At 42.8% G+C, this 22,530-nt stretch overlaps 1 protein-coding gene across 4 annotated transcripts in view; it reads left to right on the top strand.

The window, feature by feature from the left end:
- The first annotated feature begins 7,806 nt into the window (after positions 1-7,806).
- Positions 7,807-22,530, top strand: part of Ecpas (Ecm29 proteasome adaptor and scaffold) — a 105,786-nt gene continuing 91,062 nt past the window's right edge. Inside the window, exons 1-2 of one of the 4 annotated variants that reach the window (XM_048338989.1) lie at positions 7,807-8,216; positions 16,102-16,205. In XM_048338989.1, the coding sequence (XP_048194946.1) occupies positions 16,184-16,205 (22 nt within the window). In that variant the 5' untranslated portion in view covers positions 7,807-8,216; positions 16,102-16,183. Of the gene's footprint in view, positions 8,217-8,758; positions 8,840-16,101; positions 16,206-22,530 lie in introns of those variants that run through there. The other 3 variants (XM_048339008.1, XM_048338998.1, XM_048338982.1) reach the window with 3 other exon arrangements.

Here is a 22,530-nt window from a genome sequence, read left to right as displayed (position 1 = left end):
CAGTTGGGCTTTTTGTTTGGCTGTTAGCCCTCTTTCCAGGCAGATAGGGACACCAGGAAAGGTATCAGTTGCAGCTTGTGCTCAAAGTGTCCCCTGGCACCAAAAGGAAAAGTAAACATCAAATAGGGTGCTTATAATAAAGGCTTATCATTATCATTAAAAGTTTTCACAGTGCTGTGATAGGGCTTGACCCCTGCCCTAGTACCCCAGGGAGAGCTGTGTGTCCTTAACCTGTCTCTGTTGACCTTTCTTACTCATAATTGATTTTCTTGCTGGCTTAGAAATGTCTCCTTTGCTTGGAGATCTGCTGGGTGTGTTCTCATTTATTTACAGCTTTGGTGTTTGTCTTTTCTATGTATCTCCTATTCTCTACAGTTTTGAAAGTAATTGGGTAGGAGGGAAGAAATAAATCCTATTTGTTTAGACAATGCAATGAATTTAAAGCCCAGCTTTTCTTTAACCCTCACACCTATTCTTAAATAGGAATATTTAGGAATCTACACCTGTTTGTCTTCTAAACTGGAAATCTTGGGAATGGTGCCCTATTTCTAATCTCTATATCCTATCTGTCTTTCGATTGTCCCTTGAATTTGAAATACAGCTCTCCCCTGTTGTTTTCACCTGGAATATTGCAACAGTTGCTGAACTAGTTGCCTGTCCTTTGTCCTTTCTCTCCCATTTATGAAACATCTGAGTATACAAATGAATTGAACATGGAGCAAGTGTGGAATGAGACCGGGCACTCAATCAGTACAAAAAACATGAATCACAAATGAATGCCTGCATTCTTAGTGTCTAATAAGAGGAAATACTGAAGTTTTCCTGAGAAAGAAAAAAACTTCTGGCACTAAATTCTAGGAAAAGCTACTTCTTGTCTACATGACCAATTTCTTTAAGTAGATTTTGAACTTTTTTTTTTCCAGGGCTAGAGACCAAACTCAGGTCCTGTGCATGCTAGGCAATTCACTGCCACAAAACCACATCCTCAGCACTGTTCCTTTGACATTTAAAATGTTAATAGAGGCACATAAACTCTGTGAGCCTGTATAAAAGCCCAAGGCAAAGACCTACAGGCTAACAGAGCCAGTTGAACTACAGAAAATAAAGCATCTGATTTGCAATGAATTATATTTCTAGAAAACAATATTCCAGAGTTGAATTTAATGAGACCAAATGGACAGATAGCCTGTGTTTTTTTTTAAACCCCAAATTACAACATATCTAACTTTGCAGATATAATTGGTTTTATTTGGCATTCAAGAATGGAGGAACAATAGTCCGAACCAAAAGGAAGTGAGGTACAGAGATAGCCAGAGAGGTTACAGCATGTATCAGTCTTTTTTGAACAGAGTTTTAACAGTTCACCATGTCTGATTGGCTGAGACTTAGCTTCTTCTTGCCAACAGGCCATAATCTGTTTACACACTAAGTTAGGTCATAGTTCACTATGTATGAAGAGATCTTCAAGTTATCTGGGGCCAATTTAGCAACAGTAGGCCAAATTTAAGGATTCTATTTGGTTTATGCTAAAAGAATTGTGTCAAATATGCTTTCTATGGGTTAAATCTATTAAAGAATAAGTTCTTAGATAAATGTCTTTAAGGAAAAATCTTTTGTGATTTTAAATATAAAAAGTCCTAGGATAGCAAATCCAGTCAGGTGTGGCTCAAGCCTGTAATCCTGGCTACTCAGGACACTGAGATCTGAGGATCACAGTTTGAAGCCAGCCCAGGCAGGAAAGTGTGTGAGACTTTGATCTCCATTTAACCACAAAACGATGGTAGTAGATCTGTGGTTCAAGTGGTACAGCGCAAAAGCTCAGGGACAGTGCTCAGGCCCCTAGCTGAAGCTCCAGGGTAGGCTAAAATAAAAACAAAAACAAAAAACAAATCCAACTCAATAGCATATCAAATGATGAAGTAGTAAACTTTACTTTTCCATTATAAATATTGTAAGTAGAACTGCGGATACCTAGTGGTATTACCAAGTAAGGTCCCTATTTCCATTTAACCCTTTTAATGTCCCAAGTTTGTTGGAGCATCCTCCATGTTTAATGCAGAACATCTTTCATGTTCACCAAATGAAATATTATTTCCTTCTACTATGGTTCTCTGATTCAGACTGTTCATTTGTTCATATGTAATAGCAGCCATCAGAAGGATGTGTAGCTATCATCATCATAAAGAAATGAGTCAATCAACAAACATACACAGAGTGTATAGGACCAAGAGTTGAGTATAATGTTCATTGCATGCATTGGGTATATTAATATATTTAATCTTCACTGCAGACCTATGTAATAGATGCTAATATTATATCCAATTTACTAAAAAGAAAACCAAGGCATAGAGAGGTTAACTAATTTTACTCAAGGTCATTCAGCTTCTAAGCTAGTAAGGTGACAAAACTAGGATTCTGAAGCAGACAGCAAGGCTCTTGATTCTGTGTTCTGCTATCCCCCATTTCCAGTGGTTTTTGTTTTGTTTTTAATTTTTCTCTTCATTAGCACTTAGGAAACCGATTCTCTCTAATCTTAACTTCTTATGCCTTTCTCAGTACTCTCCTCTGAAATTTCTGCTCCCCAGGATAGATAGCCACAAGGTTCTGAGTGAGGCTCAGATGAACTTGGATCCTGAGAGTACAACCTACATGCTTCTACTCCTTGAGGCCGGGCTAAGTCCTTGAAAGTAGGCATCTATGAAATAAACTTGGTTTTGAGTCACAAACACCAAGTTTGGTGCATTATATTCTATTGAATTGTCTCTTTCCACCAAGCAGAAGCAAGGATGGAGAACTGGGTAAAAGGAGATTCAAACTTCTGCAGGGTACAGTGTCTATCTGTAGGTGTGCCACACACTGTCAAGTTGAACTTTGTCCATGGATCTTGCTTGGAAGGTCAAGCTAGATTTGTCTGCTTGCACAGCAGGAGAAGGCTTTAGATCATTTGATTGCCCTGAGCACATCACCTACAAAACAGCATTTTGTTTTTATTTTATTTACTTCTTTTGTTTTTCCAGTCCTGGATCTTGAACTTGGGGCTGTCTATGAGCCTCTTTGTGCTCAAGGCTAGCACTCTACCATTTGAGCCACAGTGCTGCTTCTGGTTTTGAGTGGTTAATTGAAGATAAGAGTTTCATGGAGACTTTTCTGCCCAGGCAGTCTTTAAACTGTCATCCACAGACCTCAACCTCCTGAGTAACTAGGATTACAAGTGTGAGCCACTGGCACATGGCAGAATTTTGTCTTTATAACATTGTTGCATCGTTAGACTACTGAAGTCTACTTTCCTATTAAATTGAGGTAATAGGGTAAACCAGTGTCTTACATATGTCACTCTAAGTTGGTCTTTTGTGACTAAACATGCTTCATGACATATTTTCAACTACTACTTTTCAATTTATAATGATCATCCAACCAAACCAGTAGATAAGGGAGAAATGTAACATAGTTATTATGGTTTGGGTCTGAAATGTATGGAAGGCTTGTTCCCAATAAAAATGTTCACAGGAGAGGCTTTTGGAAAGGGACAACTCTGACTTACCCAATGGATCAACCCACTGAGTGGTTGGTTCATAATTGAGTGGACTATTGGGAGGTGGTTGAAACTGCAGAAGTTAGAGCCTGACTGACAGAAGCGGGTTGCTGGGGTACATCTTTGAAAGCTGTAGCTCGCCCTGGCCTCATCTCTGTCTCTCTTGACTTCCCAGTTGCTATGAGGTGTGCAACCTCCTCCTTTACATTCTCTCATCTCTGTGATATTCTGCCCTGCTTTAGGCCCCAAACAGTGGAATTAAATAATGATGGACAGGAACTTCTGAAATAGTGAGCCAATGTCTTTCCTATCTTAAGTTGTTCTTCTCAGGTATTTTGTCACAGTGACAAAAATTTAACTATACTTTCCCCAAGAGCCAACTCTTGAAATTTCATTATCAGTCTATAATGCTATTGGAAAGTAGACTCTTTAAGAACCTTTCAGGGGTGGGAACCTAGTGGGACCTCCCCTTGGCCGTGGCTGCCTTGGGTGGGGAGCTGTCAATCAAGCAGTCATCCCCCCACCTTTTTTTTTTTGCCAGTCCAGGGCCTTGAACTCAGGGCCTGAGCACTGTCCCTGGCTTCTTTTTGCTCAAGGCTAGCACTCTGCCACTTGAGCCACAGTGTCACTTCTGGCTGTTTTCTATATATGTGGTGCTGAGGAATCGAACCCAGGGCTTCATGTGTACAAAGCTAGCACTCTTGCCACTAGGCCATATTCCCAGCCCAAGCAGTCCCTTCTTTAGTGATCTGTAAGACTGCCATCATGGCAGCCTGGCTGCTTTGAGCAACTTCACAAGTGCTCTGGTGATTCTCCATTACAGCTGAAAGTACTACTGTGACAATGAGTGTTGCCAAAGCTACAACTCTTTTGCTTCAGGAGGTCTTGTTCCAGTCTCAACTACTCCACACAGCTTGCATGGATTCTGGGAGATTTCCCTTTTTCCATGATAAGCCTCAGTGACCCTTAGATGACCAAGTCCATTTTAAAGCTCAGTGCAAGAGGTACTATCTGTTGTGACTAAGTAAAAATTGAATGATTGGCGCACACAGGAGGTTGTGACATAGAGTCTAGAAGTTATGTACCGTCATGGTGTCACACTCTTTTTCTATTTCTCAGTTCTGTCAGATTAGTCTGAGAGATTTCCCTCCTGTGTACTACCACTTGAAGTTACAACATAAAACCCCAATAAAGGACTTTCTTCAGTGATGCTTTATTTGCCTACTCAGTGGTCTTCATCACAGAGTGAGCCCAAACTGGTAGCTTCCAGTCTTGGTGCGAGGAGATCAGCAGCAGCTCATGACCTTCAGAGAGTGATTTAGGATAGAAAATGGAAGAAAAATAAAAGTGTATAAGATATCAGTTTGACTATGAAGAGCTGCAGGCAAAGAGGCTGCAATGAGCTGGCCCAGTGAGAGCTGCAAGCCCTGGGTTGCTTGGAGAGTTCCAGAGGGACAGGAAGGCCTAAGAGCCAGGGGCTTAGATACCTAAAACTCAGGAGCTGTAACACACTAGCTGTGACCCGTTGGTCCTCAAAAGCCTCCGACCCAAACATCCAGAGCACTTACAAGTCTCTGGCTTTTAAACCTTGGAGCCATAAGCCTCTAGTTCTTAGGGCCTGGAGCTATAAGCTCATGGGTTTCAAAGACCAGCCTGTAAGCTTCTGACTAAAGAGCATAGGGCTATCAACACAAAGGGAACTGTTCCTAGCCCATTCATTGCTTTGCTACTTTCCTCCAAATAGAACACAAAGACTGGGATGTTTGGAAGTCACTTTAGTCACAGAAATAGGACAGCTTATGTGTATCAAACTGTTGACAGGGATTATTTCTAGAGAGTACAATTACAGTATGGTAGGCATGGGGTGAATGGAGAAGCAGGGAGAGATCTTTATACATTTTTGTATTGTTGGTATGTACACACACAATAGCATGGGATACTGAACCTCACGATCCATCCATCTACTTTAGGCTTACCAGGGTTGCTGGGATCGCATGGGTGTACCATGTTCAATCTTCTCAATCTCAGGTTCCTTTGTAGCTTCAATGACAAGAGTGTGATACCACATCATGCTTATTTATTGAGGGGATTGACTCATAACTTTTGTTCTTTGAGGTAGTGCCATTTGAACTCAGGGTATTGCCCTTTTTGTTGTTGTTGGCTGTGGAGCTTGAATTTAGAACATGGGTGCTGTCTATCCCTGAGCTCTTTCACTCAAGGCTAGTGCTCTACCACTTTGAGCAGCTTCACTTCTGGTTTTCGGGTGGTTAATTGGAGGTAACAGTCTCATGGGCTTTCCTGCCTAGGCTGGCCTGGAACTGCAACTCTCAGATCTCAGCCTCCTTAGGAGCAAGGATTACCCTGCTGGTATTGCACTTATAAGGCTGGTTGTCTATCACTTGAGCCTCCTGACCTTTTTACTTATCTTCCTAATAAGGGCTCATCTTCATGCCTTAAAGGCTTGGACCTGCAATCATCTGTTTCTCACCTGGCATGACAAGGGCAGGCCTCTGTGCCCAGCTTTAATTAGGAGAGATGGGATCTCATGAACTTTTAGTCCTCATTGGCCTTTTAAAATAATCTTTCTGATCTAAACCTCTACAGTAGCTAAGATTATAGGTGTGTACACTCTCATGCATGGCCCATGTTTGCAAATATTTCATTGTACACATTCTGGAAGCAATATTAAATTAAAAAAAGCAGGGTGTCTATTATAGTCTGAATTCTGAACAGAGGTACATGCCTGTAATCTTAGCACTCAGCACTTTGAGGCCAGTGTGTGGAGGGACTCTCCTCCAGGCCCCTGCGCGCGCGCGCGCACACACACACACACACACACACACACACAAATGAAATGCTTGGGATGTTGAGGCTGGAGGAACCCTTCAGACTAGCAGCTAGGAGATTGGCTGGAAGACTTGACAATAGGCTAAGTCCCATTTTATTTTATTATTTATTTATTTTTTGGCTAGTCCTGGGCGTTGGACTCAGGGCCTGAGCACTGTCCATGGCCTCTTCTTGCTCCAAGGCTAGCACTCTGCCACTTGAGCCACAGCGCCCCCTCTGGCAGTTTTCCATATATGTGGTGCTGGGGAATTGAACTGAGAGCTTCATGTGTAGGAGGCAAGCACGCTTGCCACTAGGCCATACTCCCAGCCCCTAAGTCCCATTTTAAAAAGAAACAAAAACAAAGTGAAAAAAAAAGACTGATAACAGTACTAAGTCATAAACAAAGAAACAAAAAATGGTGCTGGTAGTGTAAGGTTCTTTGAATTAACATGGAAAAGTGTTTATGGTGGACACACATTTACCTAGACTCCCTATTTCATCAAAACTTGTAGGTGAGGGAAAAAACCTGTAGATGAGGCAGCATATATATATATATATATATACACACATATATATGTATATATATGTATATATGTATATATATATGCAGAGACAAAGTCCTGGAAGATACACACTTTTAACTTTATTCTCCATGCTTTCCTGAGGAGATGAGATGACAGGGCTGGAAAAACTCTTTCACCTTTAGTTACATGATATTTTATCTGTGTTCTTTACAAAGGTCATGCAAATTTCGGTAATAACAATAAAGAATATCTTTGAGCCAGGCACAAGTGGCTCATGCCTGTAATCCTAGCTATTCAGGAGGCTGAGATCTAAAGATCTCAGTTTGAAGCCAGCCCTGGGAGAAAAGTCCCGAAGAGACTCTTTATCTCCAATAAACTACTCAAAAACCACGAGTGGCGCTGTGGCTCAAGCGGTAGCGTGCTAGCCCTGAGCTGATGACAGTCCGATCTTGCACCTAATTTGTCACGACACGACCAGGGTTTGAAAGTACAGCAAAATCACGCAATCCCTTCACCTGAATTCCATGTTACAAAGTATAGATGACCTCATGGACAAAAGGAAGGCACAAAGTTAGAACAGGGGACATCGAAAACAACTTAGATTCTCAAGGAAAAATGTACCCAATCCTTCCCCTCTCCCCAAAGAAAACAAAACTAGCAAAAAAACAAAAACAAAAAACCTCTTGTTTCCAGTTCCTGGAGTTCATTTCGATCAATGCTATTATTTTGAGGGTGAGATGCAATAGGCATTGTGTCTTTCCGTTTCTCCTTTGGCCACACCGTGCGCACACAAGCTTAATGGCTCATAGGAGCGAGTACAGTTCAATGAGAACTTGAGACACCTGGCTTCACTTGACTCCTCGGAGGGTTGGGATTCCCTTCACCCCACAAACCCCTCGTTTTTCGGAGGCAGCAGCAGCAGCAGCCCGGACCTCGACTCCGCGGAGCTCCCGGCGCGGGGCTCGCCCTCCCGGGACTGAGTCAGCGCCGGGGCCCCGGAGTTCGGCGGGAGGCGCAGGGCGGGGCTTCCTCCCGCCGACTCGGGAGCCCAGCTCTACTTTTCCGAGTCCACGTCTCTGCCGTCTGACAGGCGTGGTTCATCCAGGTCGGGCCTGGCCGACGTGACAGCCCCGGTGCTGTCCAGAGGATCCATCTCCTTCCCCTCCGCCCTCCAGTCCCTCCCCGGGGCCTGGGCGGCCACTGAGCGAGCGAGCGAGCGACCGACCAGAGCGCGCGCGCGGCCACTCGAGCCCCGCCGGCCGGCCGAACCCTTTCGGATAGCTCGAGCGCCGAGCGCGGCTTCGGGGCCATGGAGACCGGCTCGGACTCAGGTCAGGGCCGGGGTGGACGTCGGGTTGCTCGGCGCGTGGCGGGGGCCGGGCTCCGGGGTGCACGGCCGCCGCGTGGCGGGCTGGCGCGGGGAGCGCTGGCGGCGGCAGGTGGGCCGGGCGAGCGCGGGAGCGGGGGAGCCGGGGAGCGCGGGCGGGCGGGCGGCGCGCGGGGCCCGGCGAGGGGGGGGGGAGGAGGCCGCGGGGAGGATGGCTCAGCTCTTTCTAAATATAAAGCCGGCGTGAGCCCGGCGAGCGCGGCGCCGAGCTGCAGAGCCGCCGCGCGCGGGGACCCGGCCGCACGGGCGGCGGCGACTCCGCAGAGGCGCGGAGCCTGCGGGAGCGTCCGAGGCGCCGACGCTCTCGTCGCCGCGGAGGACGCCGGGCAGCCCGCGGTGACGGCGGGGCGGGTCTCGAGGGCGCTGTGAGGCCCCGCGCGAGTGACCGCGGGCGGCCTCCCCTCCTCTCCTGCCCCACGCCAGGGCCTCCCCCTCCACCCCCGGCCGCGGCGAGCCCCCCGCGCCGGCCGTCCGCGCCCTCCCTCGCGCGCCCCTCCCCGCCTCCTTCCCTCGCTCCCCGGCGCAACATGGCTGCTGCCGCCGCCTCCGCCTCCCAGGACGAGCTGAGTAAGTGCCGCGCTGTGCCTGCGGCCGGCAGCCCGGGGCGGCGCCACCTGCGGGGGCTGGGGGGCGTCGCGGGGACGGTCGTGGATCAGGACGGGCCGGAGGACGCGGGGCACGGTGGTGGGGTGCTGGGAGGGGGTGGGGTAGGCCGGGGCGCCCGGGCCTGGCGGGCGGGCGGGCGGGGCGCCGGGCGCCGCGGGCGCTTGTAGGCCTCGGGTTTGCACTGTCACCTTGCGAAATTGAAACCCGAGCCCCGGGCGGAGCCACCTCGGCCCGTGATCCGCCTGGGGCCCGCGGGGGCTGGGGAACCCGGGCGCCCCCTCTCCTCCTCCTCCTCCTCCGCCTCCTCCTCCTGGGCCTGTGTCCAGGGCTAGCTGGCGGGCCGGCGCCCCTAGCCGTGGGCCAGTGTCCACCCCGTCCCGTCGGATCCCCGCCCCGTCTTCCCTTCCCCTACCACCGCAGGTCCGGAGTGTGGTTGGGCTACGCTTAGAGCTTTGGGGAAGGGGGAGGAGACACCCCAGGAACCAGCTGAGAGGTCAGGGCTAGGCGATGACCCCTGTCTCCCCCCCCTTCCCCCACCTTGGGCGGAGTGGAGTGGGACGGGCCCCGTCCTGCCCGCCGCAGGCAGGCCGCGGCATGACAGCTGCTGTTGGGGAAGGTGGGCCCGGACACACTCGTTGCCGTTTCCTCGGGGACGGCCATCCATGCTTTCCGGAGAACCGTGGTGGGCATCCTGAATCCCCCTCCCCCCCATCTTGTGGGCACCCCCCCCCCCGGCCTGTCCACCACCCGGGTTCGCCCTGGTGCTTTGTGGGAAGTGTAGTCCGCGGGATGCCGCAGGCCCACGCTGGGGTCATTAATATTCCATTTTTCGGAGATCATGCCTTGACGATTTCTGATGATGTGTGGGGTGAAATGCTTTAGGACTCTTTGATCAGCCCGTCCACCCTCCCACTACACTCCTAAGCCGCCCATCGGAATATGACAAAACCGAGACAAGTGTCATTTGGAAATGATAATGCGTTCTCCACGGGAGCCTTGGGTGAGGTATCCGGAGCTTCCTCGTGAAGCTTATGTTGTTAAAGCTTCTGGATCTCCATGTAAAAATAGTTGTAAACATAATTGATGTTTCTGTTGTGTTTGGCCTCCTTTTATGTTAAGTGATCCCACTTTTCCCCTCCCAACAACCTGTGTGGCAAGTAGGTAGGAATTACCCTTGTTTTAAAGAGGAGGTAGGGCTAGAGACATTTAAGTTCCTTGCTGCTTTCACATAGCGCTGGAGGAGCTAGGGTACTGTGGTCCCTTTTTGAAGCTTTCACTGAATGCTTAATGTGACTCTGGGCTGGATGGAAAGTCAGTGGTGACCAGGTCACTGGTGTGGTGAGAAGCAGATACTGGCTAATAGTCACAGAGTTGCATTGCATGTCCATCAGCTCCAGTGGAGGTGTTCTGAGGAGATAAATTGCCTGATTTATTTATTTTTCAAAACATTTTTTTTTATTGTGATAAGGGACACACAAAAAAAGTTCCCTGCCTTAACCATTTGTAAGTATAGGGTGCATTAACACTGTTGTGCAATCACCACCACTATCCATCTTCAGGACTTTTTTCATCTTGCAAAACTGAAACTGTATCCTCATTAAACAACTCCTCAATCCTCCTCCTCCCAGCCCCTGGCAACCATCGTTCTGCATTGTCTCTGATTTTGACTACTTGTGCTTCCTTATATAAATAGTGTCATTTTTCAATTTGTCTTTTTGTGATTGATTTGCTTCATTCAGCTTAATGTCTTCAAGGCTTATCCATGTTGTAAAATTTGCCAGAATTTCCATTTGAAGGTGGAATAATATTCCTTTGTATGTATCTTTCCTTCCTTCCTGCCTGCCTGCCTGCCTGCCTTCCTGCCTTCCTGCCTCCCTGCCTCCCTGCCTCCCTGCCTCCCTCCCTCCCTCCCTCCCTCCCTCCCTCCCTCCCTCCCTTCCTTCCTTCCTTCCTTTCTTTTCTTCCTTTCTTTTGCTTGTACTCTGCCATTTTGAGGCACAGTTCCACTTCCAACTTCTGAGTGGTTAATTGCTGGTAAGAATCTCAGCTGGACTTTCCTGCCTGGACTGTCTTCCAACCGTGATCCTCAGATCTCAGCCTCCTGAGTAACTAGGATTACAGGTGTGAGCCACCAGTACCCAGCTCATCTTATCCATTCATCTCTATAGACTCATATTTTCTTATCCATTCATCTCTATAGACATGGGTTATTTACAGATTTTAACTTATGAACAACGCTGTTGTGAATATAAATATGTTGTGTACCTCTTTGAGACCCTGTTTTCATTTATTTTGAGTATACACAAAGAACTGGAATTGCCGGATTATGCTACTATTCTACTTGAAAAATTTGAGGGACCATCTGTGTGTGTGTGTGTGTGTGTGTGTGTGTGTTTGAATGCAGGGTCTTGTGTATGCTTCTAAGTTCTTTATCTCTAAGCTGCCTGCCATATTGTTTTTGACAGTGGCCTTGCCATTTTATACTCCCACCAACATCACATAAGGGTTCTATTCCATGTCCTAGCCAACATTTCTATGATCTGTATTTTCCATAGTAACAATTTTAGTAGTCTGATTTTTCTTTTTTTAAAGCTGATGCTGCATAGTGTCTGGATTCCTGTTATAGCACCAAACATGTTAAAAGTCTCAGTTGATGGGCATGGGGAACAAAATGAGAGGAAGAATTGGATATAATTCTGAAGTGGCTGATGTGTTTTCATATGTATAGTGTGCTCTTGTGTGTCAGTTTCCTGGTGAGATGCTGGTAGGTTAAGAGATTTACTGGAGTTAGTACCTCATGGGAAAGTTAGAAGGATAGTCCGTTTCTACCTTTTCTGCTGTGTTCTTTGGTCACATCACCACAGAAATCTGTTGACTTCGTTTTTCTATTTCTTCAGGAGAGATTAAATACTTGGCGATTGGTGCCTTAGAATATCTTTACTTGAAGCCATATATACTGGTTAAGAAACTTCAAACAAAGCATTTTAGTTTGTTTTTGTTCTTTATTGTCAAAGTCAAGTACAGAGGGGTTACAGTTTCATATGTAAGGCAGTGAGTACATTTCTTGTCCAACTTGTTACCTCTTCCCTCATTTTCCCTCCCCAGCATTCTAGTTTTTTAGTATGGATGTATAAAAGGAGAGATAACTGATAAAGGGGCTCCAAAAATCCATAAAGGATGAAATTTTCTGAATATTTGAATATATATGTCTGTATGTATATACACTATGAATTTTTAGAATTATTATAATGGTGATGTACAAAGGGGTTACAGTTACATAATTCAGGTAATAAGTACATTTCTTTTTGGATAATGTCACCCCTTCCCTAGCTCTCTTTATATATAATATATATATTGTACACGTAATATATATGTATTATATATTATATTATATATGTATTACATTATGTGTATAATGTATATTATATGTATATAATATATATTTTAATATGTAATATGTATTATATGTAATACATATTAAATATGTATATATTAAAAAAAATCAGATGAGGGTTGTGTTGCCCAAGCTAGTCTTAGACTTCTAGACTCAAAGTGATTATCCCACTTCAGCTTCCTGAGTAGCTCAGTAGCTGGCTGGGACTACAGGCACTCACTGCTCTACCTGGCTTGCTATTATTTCTGACTAGTAGGTGATAACAGAGGCAGGCCTCTTCCTGTTATCGTCTCTTAATATTTTATTATACAAGTCTTTAAACATGTATGTTCATATGCCCACCACCTGGGCACACTGATAGTTGAATAATTTTTGTTTTTGTGCCAGTCCTAGGATTGAACTCAGGGCCTGGGCACTGCCCCTGAGCTTCTTTTGCTCAAGGCTAGCACTCTGCCACTTGAGCCACAGCTCTACTTCTGGCTTTTTGGTGGTTAATTGGAGATAAGAGCCTCATGTACTTTCCTGCCCCAGCCGGCATTGAACCATGATCCTCAGATCTCAACCTCCTGAGTAGTTAAGCTTACCAGCAAGAGCCACTGGTGCCTGCCTTAACTTTTTTTTTTTTGAGTAGTTTTTCTTATGGCAGATGGGCAGGTTAATCATGTTTTGAGATTTATTAGAGTTTATGATCTTTGCACAAATCTCATGTAATTGTCAGATTGGTCAGATTATAACAATAATAGTAAAATTAATGTTTAATTAGAGTTTAATCATGCTTCATACCTGTTTATTGAGTTCTCAGGGCAGCCCTAAGTTTGGTACTGTCATTATCAGTGGTATAGCTACTCTCATTCTAGAGAGAGCTTGAAGGGAGGTTCTCTGATTCTAAAACTGATGTTAATTTTGCTCTATAGCTATATTAACCTCCTTGCAAGGGAGAATAAACATTTTGTAACAAGATCCACCAGCTTTTCCCTGGCAAGCATCTAGAAGGAATCTTCTATTACACACACACACACACACACACACACACACACACACACACACACACACACACACACACACAAACACAATGTGGCAGGGTTTTGCTGTCTGTGGAAGAGAGGATTTTTGGCTATTAAGCCAAAAAAGAGAATAGTTCAGATTGTTAAAGGTACATCTGAAATCTGGTTTGTAATTTCCTTAAGGTTAGAGTTTGTAGTCTTCTTTATATTTAGGGTCATATTTGGGAATGGAATGAAATTCAGTGCAGGACAGATAGTTTTTCCTCTAATATCTTCTGTCAGTTCATGGAAAAGTTGACATTGTAGTTATGTTTCAGGTGGCAGTCACCATCAGAGGTTTCTGACAGAGGGAAGAAACCATTTAAGACTTTTCATCTGGTCAGCTGCTTAGTGGTTTCATATTCTGGCCCTTGTAATTATAAGGTAGCCTTGGAATCTGATCTTTGTTGGAATAAAGACAATTTATGAAGGAGCAGCCGCCTATAATCTTAAAGTACATACTCTTCAGTTTGACCATTTGACATAGCCATGGGAAAACTCTGTTGTACAAGTTGGCCAGATCATCAGTATGTCAGATATGTTCTGAGATAGCCTCTGCCAGTGCCAGGAATCCTAGTGGCTCTTTTAGAGTATACTTAGGAAGTTGCTTGTGTAGTTGAATATGACCCTTTGGACACACTGAAATAGCTCCAAAGAGATGATCATTTTAATGACAGGCCTACATACTGTTGAGCTGATCTTTTATACAGTCTGTTAAGCTTGTGTACTTTAAATTTTTGTTACTTAACCAAATAGCAAGGTTAAAATGGAAAATGACAATGGTATTTCTGTTTTGTAAAATGAACTTCCATTTTTTCCATTTTTAAAATTTATTTCTACCCTCTTCTGTTTTGCATTAACGCTTTTAGTAACTGTTGTGTTTAATAAAGGCCAATGTCAATCAGAATAGTTGGCACTCAGGCATTGGCCTTGTTCAGAAGGTAGATGTTAAAATCATAAGCACTGCCAGTGTGCTTAGACGGTTTGATTTAGTTGTCGATCTTTCCTTTCAGATCCGGCCAAGCCTCTGCTTTGATGCTTGCCATCTTACATGGTGTGTTTTACCCACATATTTTCCAATTCAGTAATCAGTCTTAAGATTGAGTGAATAATCTGTTGTCCTGTCCCCAGAGAGTTTAAAATTAGAAACACATTTATATTGCTATAAGTAGTTTCTATGAAGAATTATATTAATGATACCATTATAGAGCTTTGGAAACCTCAAGGGAATGAGCTTAGCACTCCAGAGCAAAGGACCTTGAGCTGAGATATGGAGGCAGGATAAAGTGCATTTTCAGAAATAGCTAATTAAACCTGATAGGAGGAAAAGAGGGGTATTATGGCTGTGTGAACCTGGAAAGGAGATAAACTTTGAAAGCTGAGGCTTGACTCATGGCTGCCTTATTATTTGGGATCTTGAACAAATTATCTTGCTTTCTTGAGTCTGTTTCTCTCTCATCTAATTAAGAACACACAATAATGTTACAATTAGTGTTTGTAAAAAATGTGCTATATAAATAATGTATAAATTTTTGTAAATATTTTTGGTGTGGGGTGGGCAAGAACAGATGATGCTGAGTAGGTAGGTTGGGACCAGTGTGTTGTAGGAGTGAGCTTTTTCCCCCCTATATAGATGGTAGGGGTCAAACATGAGTGGATCTGTTTTGTAAGGGTAACAGAGGAGGTAGTGGTATAGCCTTGATTGTAAGGATCCAGAGACCAAGAGCTGGAAGACTAGTTAATTAGGAGGTTGGGCCATCAGAGTGGCTAAGTAAAAGAAACAGTTTGAATTAAGGCAGTGAGAGTAGATTCGGCAAGGAGGTAATATTAATGTAGAATTCCTAAAATAGGCAGAAATTATTGGTGTGTAATACAGGTGTGGATTATTAAAGAGGAAATTTATTATGACTCCAAGAATCTAATTTGAGAAACTGATGTGGAAGAGTAGTCAAATTTAGGAAGAAATTGGAAATGGAAAAAAGATAGTACAGATTTTTTGTTCAACAATTAAATCATCTGTTGAATGAATAAATTATTGGTGCATCCATGTTGACTTATTTGGGAAAAAATGTTTTGAGTTAGGCCTCTGAAATTGGAGTCAGCTGGTTCTGAATCTTGGCGCCACTGCTTTTTGACTAAACATGAATTGGCTTAGTTCTAGGGCTTGCTTTTCTCATTTGTAAGATGGTTACATGGATTATAGGAGTGTGGCAACTTTGTTTCTATACTAAGAGTGGGAAACCTGAGGGATTATGAGGGTGAGAAACATAGGTTACTAGGATCAGGACTGTTACACTTAAATTCTTTTTCTTTTTTGATTCAGGCTTTCCCTATGTTGGACAGGCTGGCTTTGAACTCTGTGTAGCCCAAGCTGGCCTCAAACTCTTGGTTCTCCTGCTTTAGTTTCCCAAGTGCCTGTTTCTCAGTTGGAATGTGTAATAACATGTTATACTTAACCTCATGGAAAACTATTATATAGTTGAGACACTTTCTTTAACTTTAGTGTGTTTATTGTATATGTACAAAATTGAGAAAAATTGTATACTGTATTGATATTACAGCTTAAAAAACTGAATAATTAGTGTATTTTTAGCACTAGCATAGTCTCAGTAATTCTGTTCGTTAGACATTCTTTCCCACGTTTGGTAATTACTATTTTTTTCTCATTTGCAAAGTAGAATATCAAAGATACTAGCAAATAATGAAAAGTGCCTTTTTTTTTCTTAAAATCGTAGCTATATGTATAAGTCTTTTAATTGTATCTTTTTTGGTGTTCTAAATAATAGATTCTTTATACAATTGCCTTTGTACGAGTGGATGAACATACCATTGGTGATCCAGAGGATTTTTGACAAGATTGGATAAACCATGTATCACATTGATTGTAGAGGTTAGTAGATTTAGTTCCTGAGGATATGCACATTTTTTTGTAGCAGCATTTAAAAATATATAGATTACCAGGTAGCATTTCCCCACAGATCTTTTTTTCTGTTTCCTAGCTATTCTGAGAGAATCAGTAAAGTTTATATTAGTTTGTATATGCTTGATGTCTCAATAAACCTAAAAACGTTAGCAAGATGAAAATATAACAGCATGCATAAAAGGAAGACAATGATACTTCACAAGTAACATTAGGTTCCACACAACAGATTTTATATGCCTCAGGAACATCATTAAGGGGCTTAATATTTGTGAAAAAAAGATACTCAGGAAGCATCATCATGGCAATTGGATAGTCCTGATTCTGCTATTTTGACATCGCTTGATTTTTAAAAGAGGCATTTAATTCTGCTCCATTATGAGGTAGAACAAGAGCATGGTGTAAGTTTTACTCTTGGATTATATTGCATAGTCCTTTGATTGAAACCTTGTAAATTCAGATTATAATTCTCTTATAGCAGAGACTCACTATCCACTGGACTGCTTGGGATACGTAACTTCAGAAGTACCTTTTGTTGATGTTTCTAATTTATTTTGGATTAATTTAAGTACTGCATCCCCCCCGCCCTCCCAGTTTCTTTGATTACTTTCCAGCATGTATATTGCTAATCTGGCTTCTAATGCCCTAACATACTTATGTAAATTTTGAAGGATGGCATATTTTATAAACCTGCAATGAACTTTAGAATAATTTTTAATGTATTTTTGCTATTTCATTTCTCTATTCCTAAGGTATAAAGAAGTGGCAAATTGGGAGATTGGAAGAGCTGTTTAACAGAACAATGATGGCTTTGATTGTTCTCTCCTAGGTTCTTGAACTATTAAAGAGTTTTGAGCCTTTGAGAGAGGTGTGACTACTGCCTTTGTGACATACTGAAAACAAGCAGGTCAAACCAGAAAAGCTAGGATTGAAATAGTGACTTCAATAAAAAACATTTTTAGAATCTACACATCCAAATGGATTGTTATTCTAATTAAATGCTTCGTGTGGATTATTAAGTCTCCTACATTTGACTTTTATGCAGTTTGAACTCTTACATAGTGTGTTACCTCACTCAAACTGGCTTTCATAAACTGAAGTAATCCTGCTCACCTCCTTAATAAAACTGATTTCTAATGATATCTGCTGGTTGCCTGCTCCAAGGAGGAAGGGTCTTCTTGGGAAGTGGGATTATTTGTAGATGGTAAAGTGTTGATATATTGGGATCCTGACACTCATTACATTACATGTGGGGGACAGATGTACATAAAGGCTCCTGTCTTAACACCTGGCACATCCTTAACTAAACTTGCCTTATAACTTTCAGAGTAGGGGTAGTAGCAAGGTCATGTCTAAAATGAGTCTTGTTATGAGCCATGTGGGTAGGAGGTTTAAAATAATCTGACATATATAATTGATGGGGGAGAGAGAGTACTTCTAACCTTTCTTTATTTTTGTGTCAGGTCTGGGGCTTGAACTCAGGGCCTGGGCCTGGGCTGTTTTGCTCAAGGCTAGCGCTCTACCACTTGAGCTACAGCTTTCCTGCCTGGGTTGGCTTCATACTGCGATCCTCAGATCTCAGCCTCCTAGTAGCTAGGATTATAGGTGCTTGCCTCTTTTAACCTTTTGAAACTGCCTTAGGAAGTGGGAGAGGGGTAAAAGGAGAATGATGGAGTAGATGACTTTGAAGAGGCTGTAAATTGTAGAAATGTCACAATGAAGTTTTCCTCTATAACTATGCATGCTAATGAAAAAAGGAAAATATTTTTTCCTGTCTAAAGGGTCTAGACACTAGTGTACAGGGGTTCCCTATGAGTGAAGACTGGTGAGCTAGGGAAAAGGAAGCTGATCTTTCAGGTTGCCTCAGTTCTAGGGGTTAGGGATACTAGCATTGACTGCATCAATATGGACCTTCTGCTAAGGACTTCATTGTGAAGGTTCTTGTGCTGTCTCTTGGGCCTCCCTGGCTAGATGGAGGCAACTCCCACAGGAACCATGACATAGTTTCTGGGAAGGCACACTCCCAATATAATTGTATTTGTCTTTACTGCAGGCTGGCTTCATATTTGCCTTTTAAATTCATTTGCTAAATGTTGAAGGTTGGGGTAAGGCAAGCCTGTATTTAAAACCATAGGAGTATCTCATTTGATTTTAGAGCAACACTTAATAATTAGAAATGACACTTAGGAACCAACAGATGAAGTGAACTTTTAACTAAGGGCTAGCACCTGGTTAGATTTATAACTTACAGAATTGATCTTCCAGGAAACAGAGTATCACCCACAGAATGTAAATGTTAGCCAGACACCTGGCTTGCTTATATTGTTTAATGGACTTATAGAACATATCTTTGTTTTCTTTCTTTTTCTTCATAGTTTTACTCTCAAACGAGTAATTAGGAGAAGTTGGAGGTCTTTGTTCTCTTCCTCACTCTTGCCTTGCCTGTTGTCACCTCCAATGTATAATCTAGTTCTGCATACATTTCTTAGTTTCTGTGCTCCCATTTCTGAAAGTGCTGCTTGGGTTCTCCCTATGTTAGTTTGGACATGAAATTATCTATTTGTCTTGTTTATACACCCACCCATATTTGCCTTTACCGAAGAAATAATATTTCCTGAATCCAGCAGGTATTTGAGAATGTGCTCTCTGAAAGGCATTGAGTTAAATATTAGGATTAAAGAGAACTGGAGCTGGAAGAAGATGGAGAGAAATGAGTAAGCAGTCAGTTGGAATCAGATTCAAATTGCTGATAGGTTTAGGGAAGGGAGATTAGGCAGTTATAATATGTAGCAAAAGATAATAATTGCCAGAAGAGGTCTTTGAGAGTCTGTAGGTCCAGGATAGAAGGGAGGTTGTGTTTGTGTGTATCTATAACATGTGGTATTTGAGCTGGACCTTGAGTGGGACTGATTTGGATGCATGGAGAGGGAAGAGTGAAGAGTGGCCTGAAGTAGTTGAGAGGGGTTTCCATGTTCAGTGATTCACTTGGTCAAAAGAAATGGGCTGGGAGAAACTTGGTGTGGTGGTACAAACCTGTAATTCCAACATTCAGGTGACTGTGAGGCTGGCAGATCTCAAGTTTCAAGGCTATTTGGTGAGACCTTGTTTCAAAAAAAGGGCTAGGTGATTATAGAACACTTTAGAAGCTATTGGGGAACTGGGATGTGGTGGTTCAAGTGCTATAGAGATTGCTTAGCAAGTAGAAGACCTCGAGTTTAAGCTCCAATACCATAAACACCAAAACTATTGAGGTTTGGATGACTTGATATTCCTTGTGGTGATATTGGTCCAATCTCAAGGACTGTTTTATTTTTATTTTTGTGAGAATCCTAGGGCTTGAACTTGACCTATGGGCTATGCCTGAGTGTTTTTGCTCAAGGCTAGTTCTCTAAGTGGAGCCAAAGCTCCACTTCCAGCTCTTTGGTGGTGAATCGTGGAGGTCAGAGTCTTAGGACTTCCTTGCCTGGGCTGGTCTCACTGTGTTTCTCAGATCTCATTTGAGTAGCTAGGATTATAGGTATGAGCCACCAGTGCCCAGCTAGGACTTTCTTATCTTACATGGCTTTTGATGCTGCTTATTTGTTCGTTTATGTGGCTGCTTATTTATTTAGCTACTACCAGGGTTGAACACAGAGCCTAATGCTCTCACTTGGCTTGCTTGCTCACAGCTAGTACTCTACCACTTGAGCCATGCCTCCAGCCTGGTATTTTGTTTGTTAGTTGGAGATAAGTGTCTTTTTGACTTTTCTGCATAGCTGAATTTGGATTGTGACCCTCAGACCTTAGCCTTCTAAATAGCTAGGTTACAGGTGTGAGCCACTGATAACCTGGCTTGCTTATAGTTTTTGATGGACTCAGAAATATATCTTTGTTTTCTTGTCCTTTTTCTTTTATTTGCCAGTCCTGGGAATTAAACTCAGGGCCTGGGCACTGTCCCTGAGTGTTCAAGGCTAGCACTCTACCACTTGAGCCATAGTATCACTTCTGGCTCTTTCTGAGTAGTTTATTGGAGATAAGAGTCTCTCGGCTTTTCTGCCCAGGCTGGCTTCGAACTGCAGTCCTAGGATCTCAGCCTCCTGAGTAGCTAGGATTATAGGCATGAGCTACTGGTGCCTGGTTATCTTTGTTTTCTTGGTTAAGATCTTCCATGCAATCCTAGCCACTCAGAGAAGGCCTGACTCTTTGATCCCAATTCTGAATGCCTCAAGAAAGTGCATCAGGCATCCATTCCTAACACAATGGCTGTGGTAAGGATACAAAGTCATGTACATAGGAACATTTAATATCTTCTCCATTGCCTGCTCTGCTAAAACATATTTCAGAGATAATACTTGGGAGGATAGTGCTGTTTCTAGTAAGCATCTGGAATGTAGGATCTCTTTGGGTTTCTGATTCTGTGTCATTAGTTTCCTGACCTTTGGCAAGCCAGTCAGGCCATTAGTTTCAGTGTTTTCATTTATAAATGAAGATACCTGATTTTTTTTCCAGTCCTAGAACTTGAACTCAGAGCTTGGGCAATGTCCCTGAGCCTCTCTGTGCTCAAGGCTAGCACTGTACCACTTGAGCCACAGTGCCACTTGTGGCTTTTTCTGTTTATGTGGTACTGAGGAATCGAACCTAGGGCTTCATGCATGCTAGGCAAACACTTTACCACTAAGCCACATTCCCATACTGTTCTTTTAAAAAAATTATTTTTTATTGAAAAGGTGATGGGGGGGTTACAGTTACATAAGTAAGGTAATAAAGTACGTTTGTTTTTAATCATTGTTACTCCATCTGTCATTATCTCCTGCTTACCTCTCCTTATCCCTCCCCCCACCAAGTTGTAAGGTTCATATCCAACATAGTGTCGATTATCAATGTTGCATTGGTTCATCCTTTGTGCTGCTATTTCTGTGATTCCCTTTCCCTTCCACATGTTGAATCTTATATACAAGACACAAGTATAGAAAACTAAGGAACAACAACAACAACAATAACAAACCCCAGACTACACACAGGACATAATAAAAACCTCTTGTTTCCATATATTGGAGTTCATGTTGATACACTTTGTTATATATGGTCCTAGGCAGTAAGTGACTGGGTTATTGAGATCCCCTGTTCAGAACATCATAGGCATATTCTAGTTCTTACAAATGAGGGAAATCATGCAACCTACTTTTCTTTGGGTCTGGTTTACTTCACTTAATATAATTTTTTCCAAGTCTTTCCATTCCTTATAAATGGGGCAGTGTCATTCTTTGTGATGGAAGCTTCCATCGGAAAGAAGATATCTGTTCTACGCTGTATTTTTCTGTGACTCAAGCCATGTGACTGCTTGGTGCCAATGGCTAATGTCCATAACCTTAGCTACTGTGGAGGCTGAGATCTGAGGATTGCAGTTCAAAGCCAGCACAGGCAGGAAACTTTATGAGAATTTCTCGTTCATTAACCACCAAAAAGCCAGAAATGGAGTTGTGGCTCAAATGGTAGAGCACTAGCCTTGAGCAAAAAAGCTAAGGGACAGACAGCACTGTAGCCCAGTATTCAATCCTGAGCACCAGCACACACACAAGATATATTTATATATATGTGAATCAGAAGAAATTATACTATTAGAAAGAACATTTCTTTGTAAATTCGTCTAGTATAGCCTAGTATATTTCTGTGTAACTCCATAGCATTTAAAAACTATCTTGTAGCCTTGGATAATTTTCTGTTTTATGATGGGAGGTATGAGTGGTGTAGGTATATTCAGCTTTATGTTCGACTTCACCTTCTGCCTAAGACCCTATCCTCATTTTGTAGAAAATTTAATTGCCAAAGATTTTTCTCTTTCTAGTTCACTTAGAGATACACATACTTATAAAGTAAGCTAGTAATGACATAGACTTAAACTACAAAGAATCCTCTGAAATTTCCCCTGCAGGGATTATGACTACTGTCTGTGTTCCGTTAGGCAGTTGTATGCTTTCTTTGCATACTTTATAAGGATTGTTTTGATGTTCATGTTACCCTGAATAGGCGATAACATCTAAGGATACTGATTTATTGCTGTTGCTTTCCTTTCCTTTTCTGCGTTTTTTTTTTTTTAAACTGTTGGGCTTGAACTCTGGGCCTGGGCGCTGTCCCTGAGCTCTTTAGCTCAAAGCTAGCGCTCTACAACTTGAGCCACAGTGCCACTTCCTCTGCTGTGTTTTATTTAACCACCACAAATAATAATATGAATAAAAAACTCCTTAATTGAAGAATATTGCTTTATCCATCCAACAAAAAATTGTTTTTCCTCCTTAGCTCAGAAGTCAAAAAAGCT

The sequence above is a fragment of the Perognathus longimembris genome, chromosome 1 (assembly GCF_023159225.1).
Source record: "Perognathus longimembris pacificus isolate PPM17 chromosome 1, ASM2315922v1, whole genome shotgun sequence".
Taxonomy (NCBI): Eukaryota; Metazoa; Chordata; class Mammalia; order Rodentia; family Heteromyidae; genus Perognathus; species Perognathus longimembris.
The sequence above is the reverse complement of the archived record's forward strand: the minus strand, read 5'-3'. Positions and strand labels throughout refer to the sequence as shown.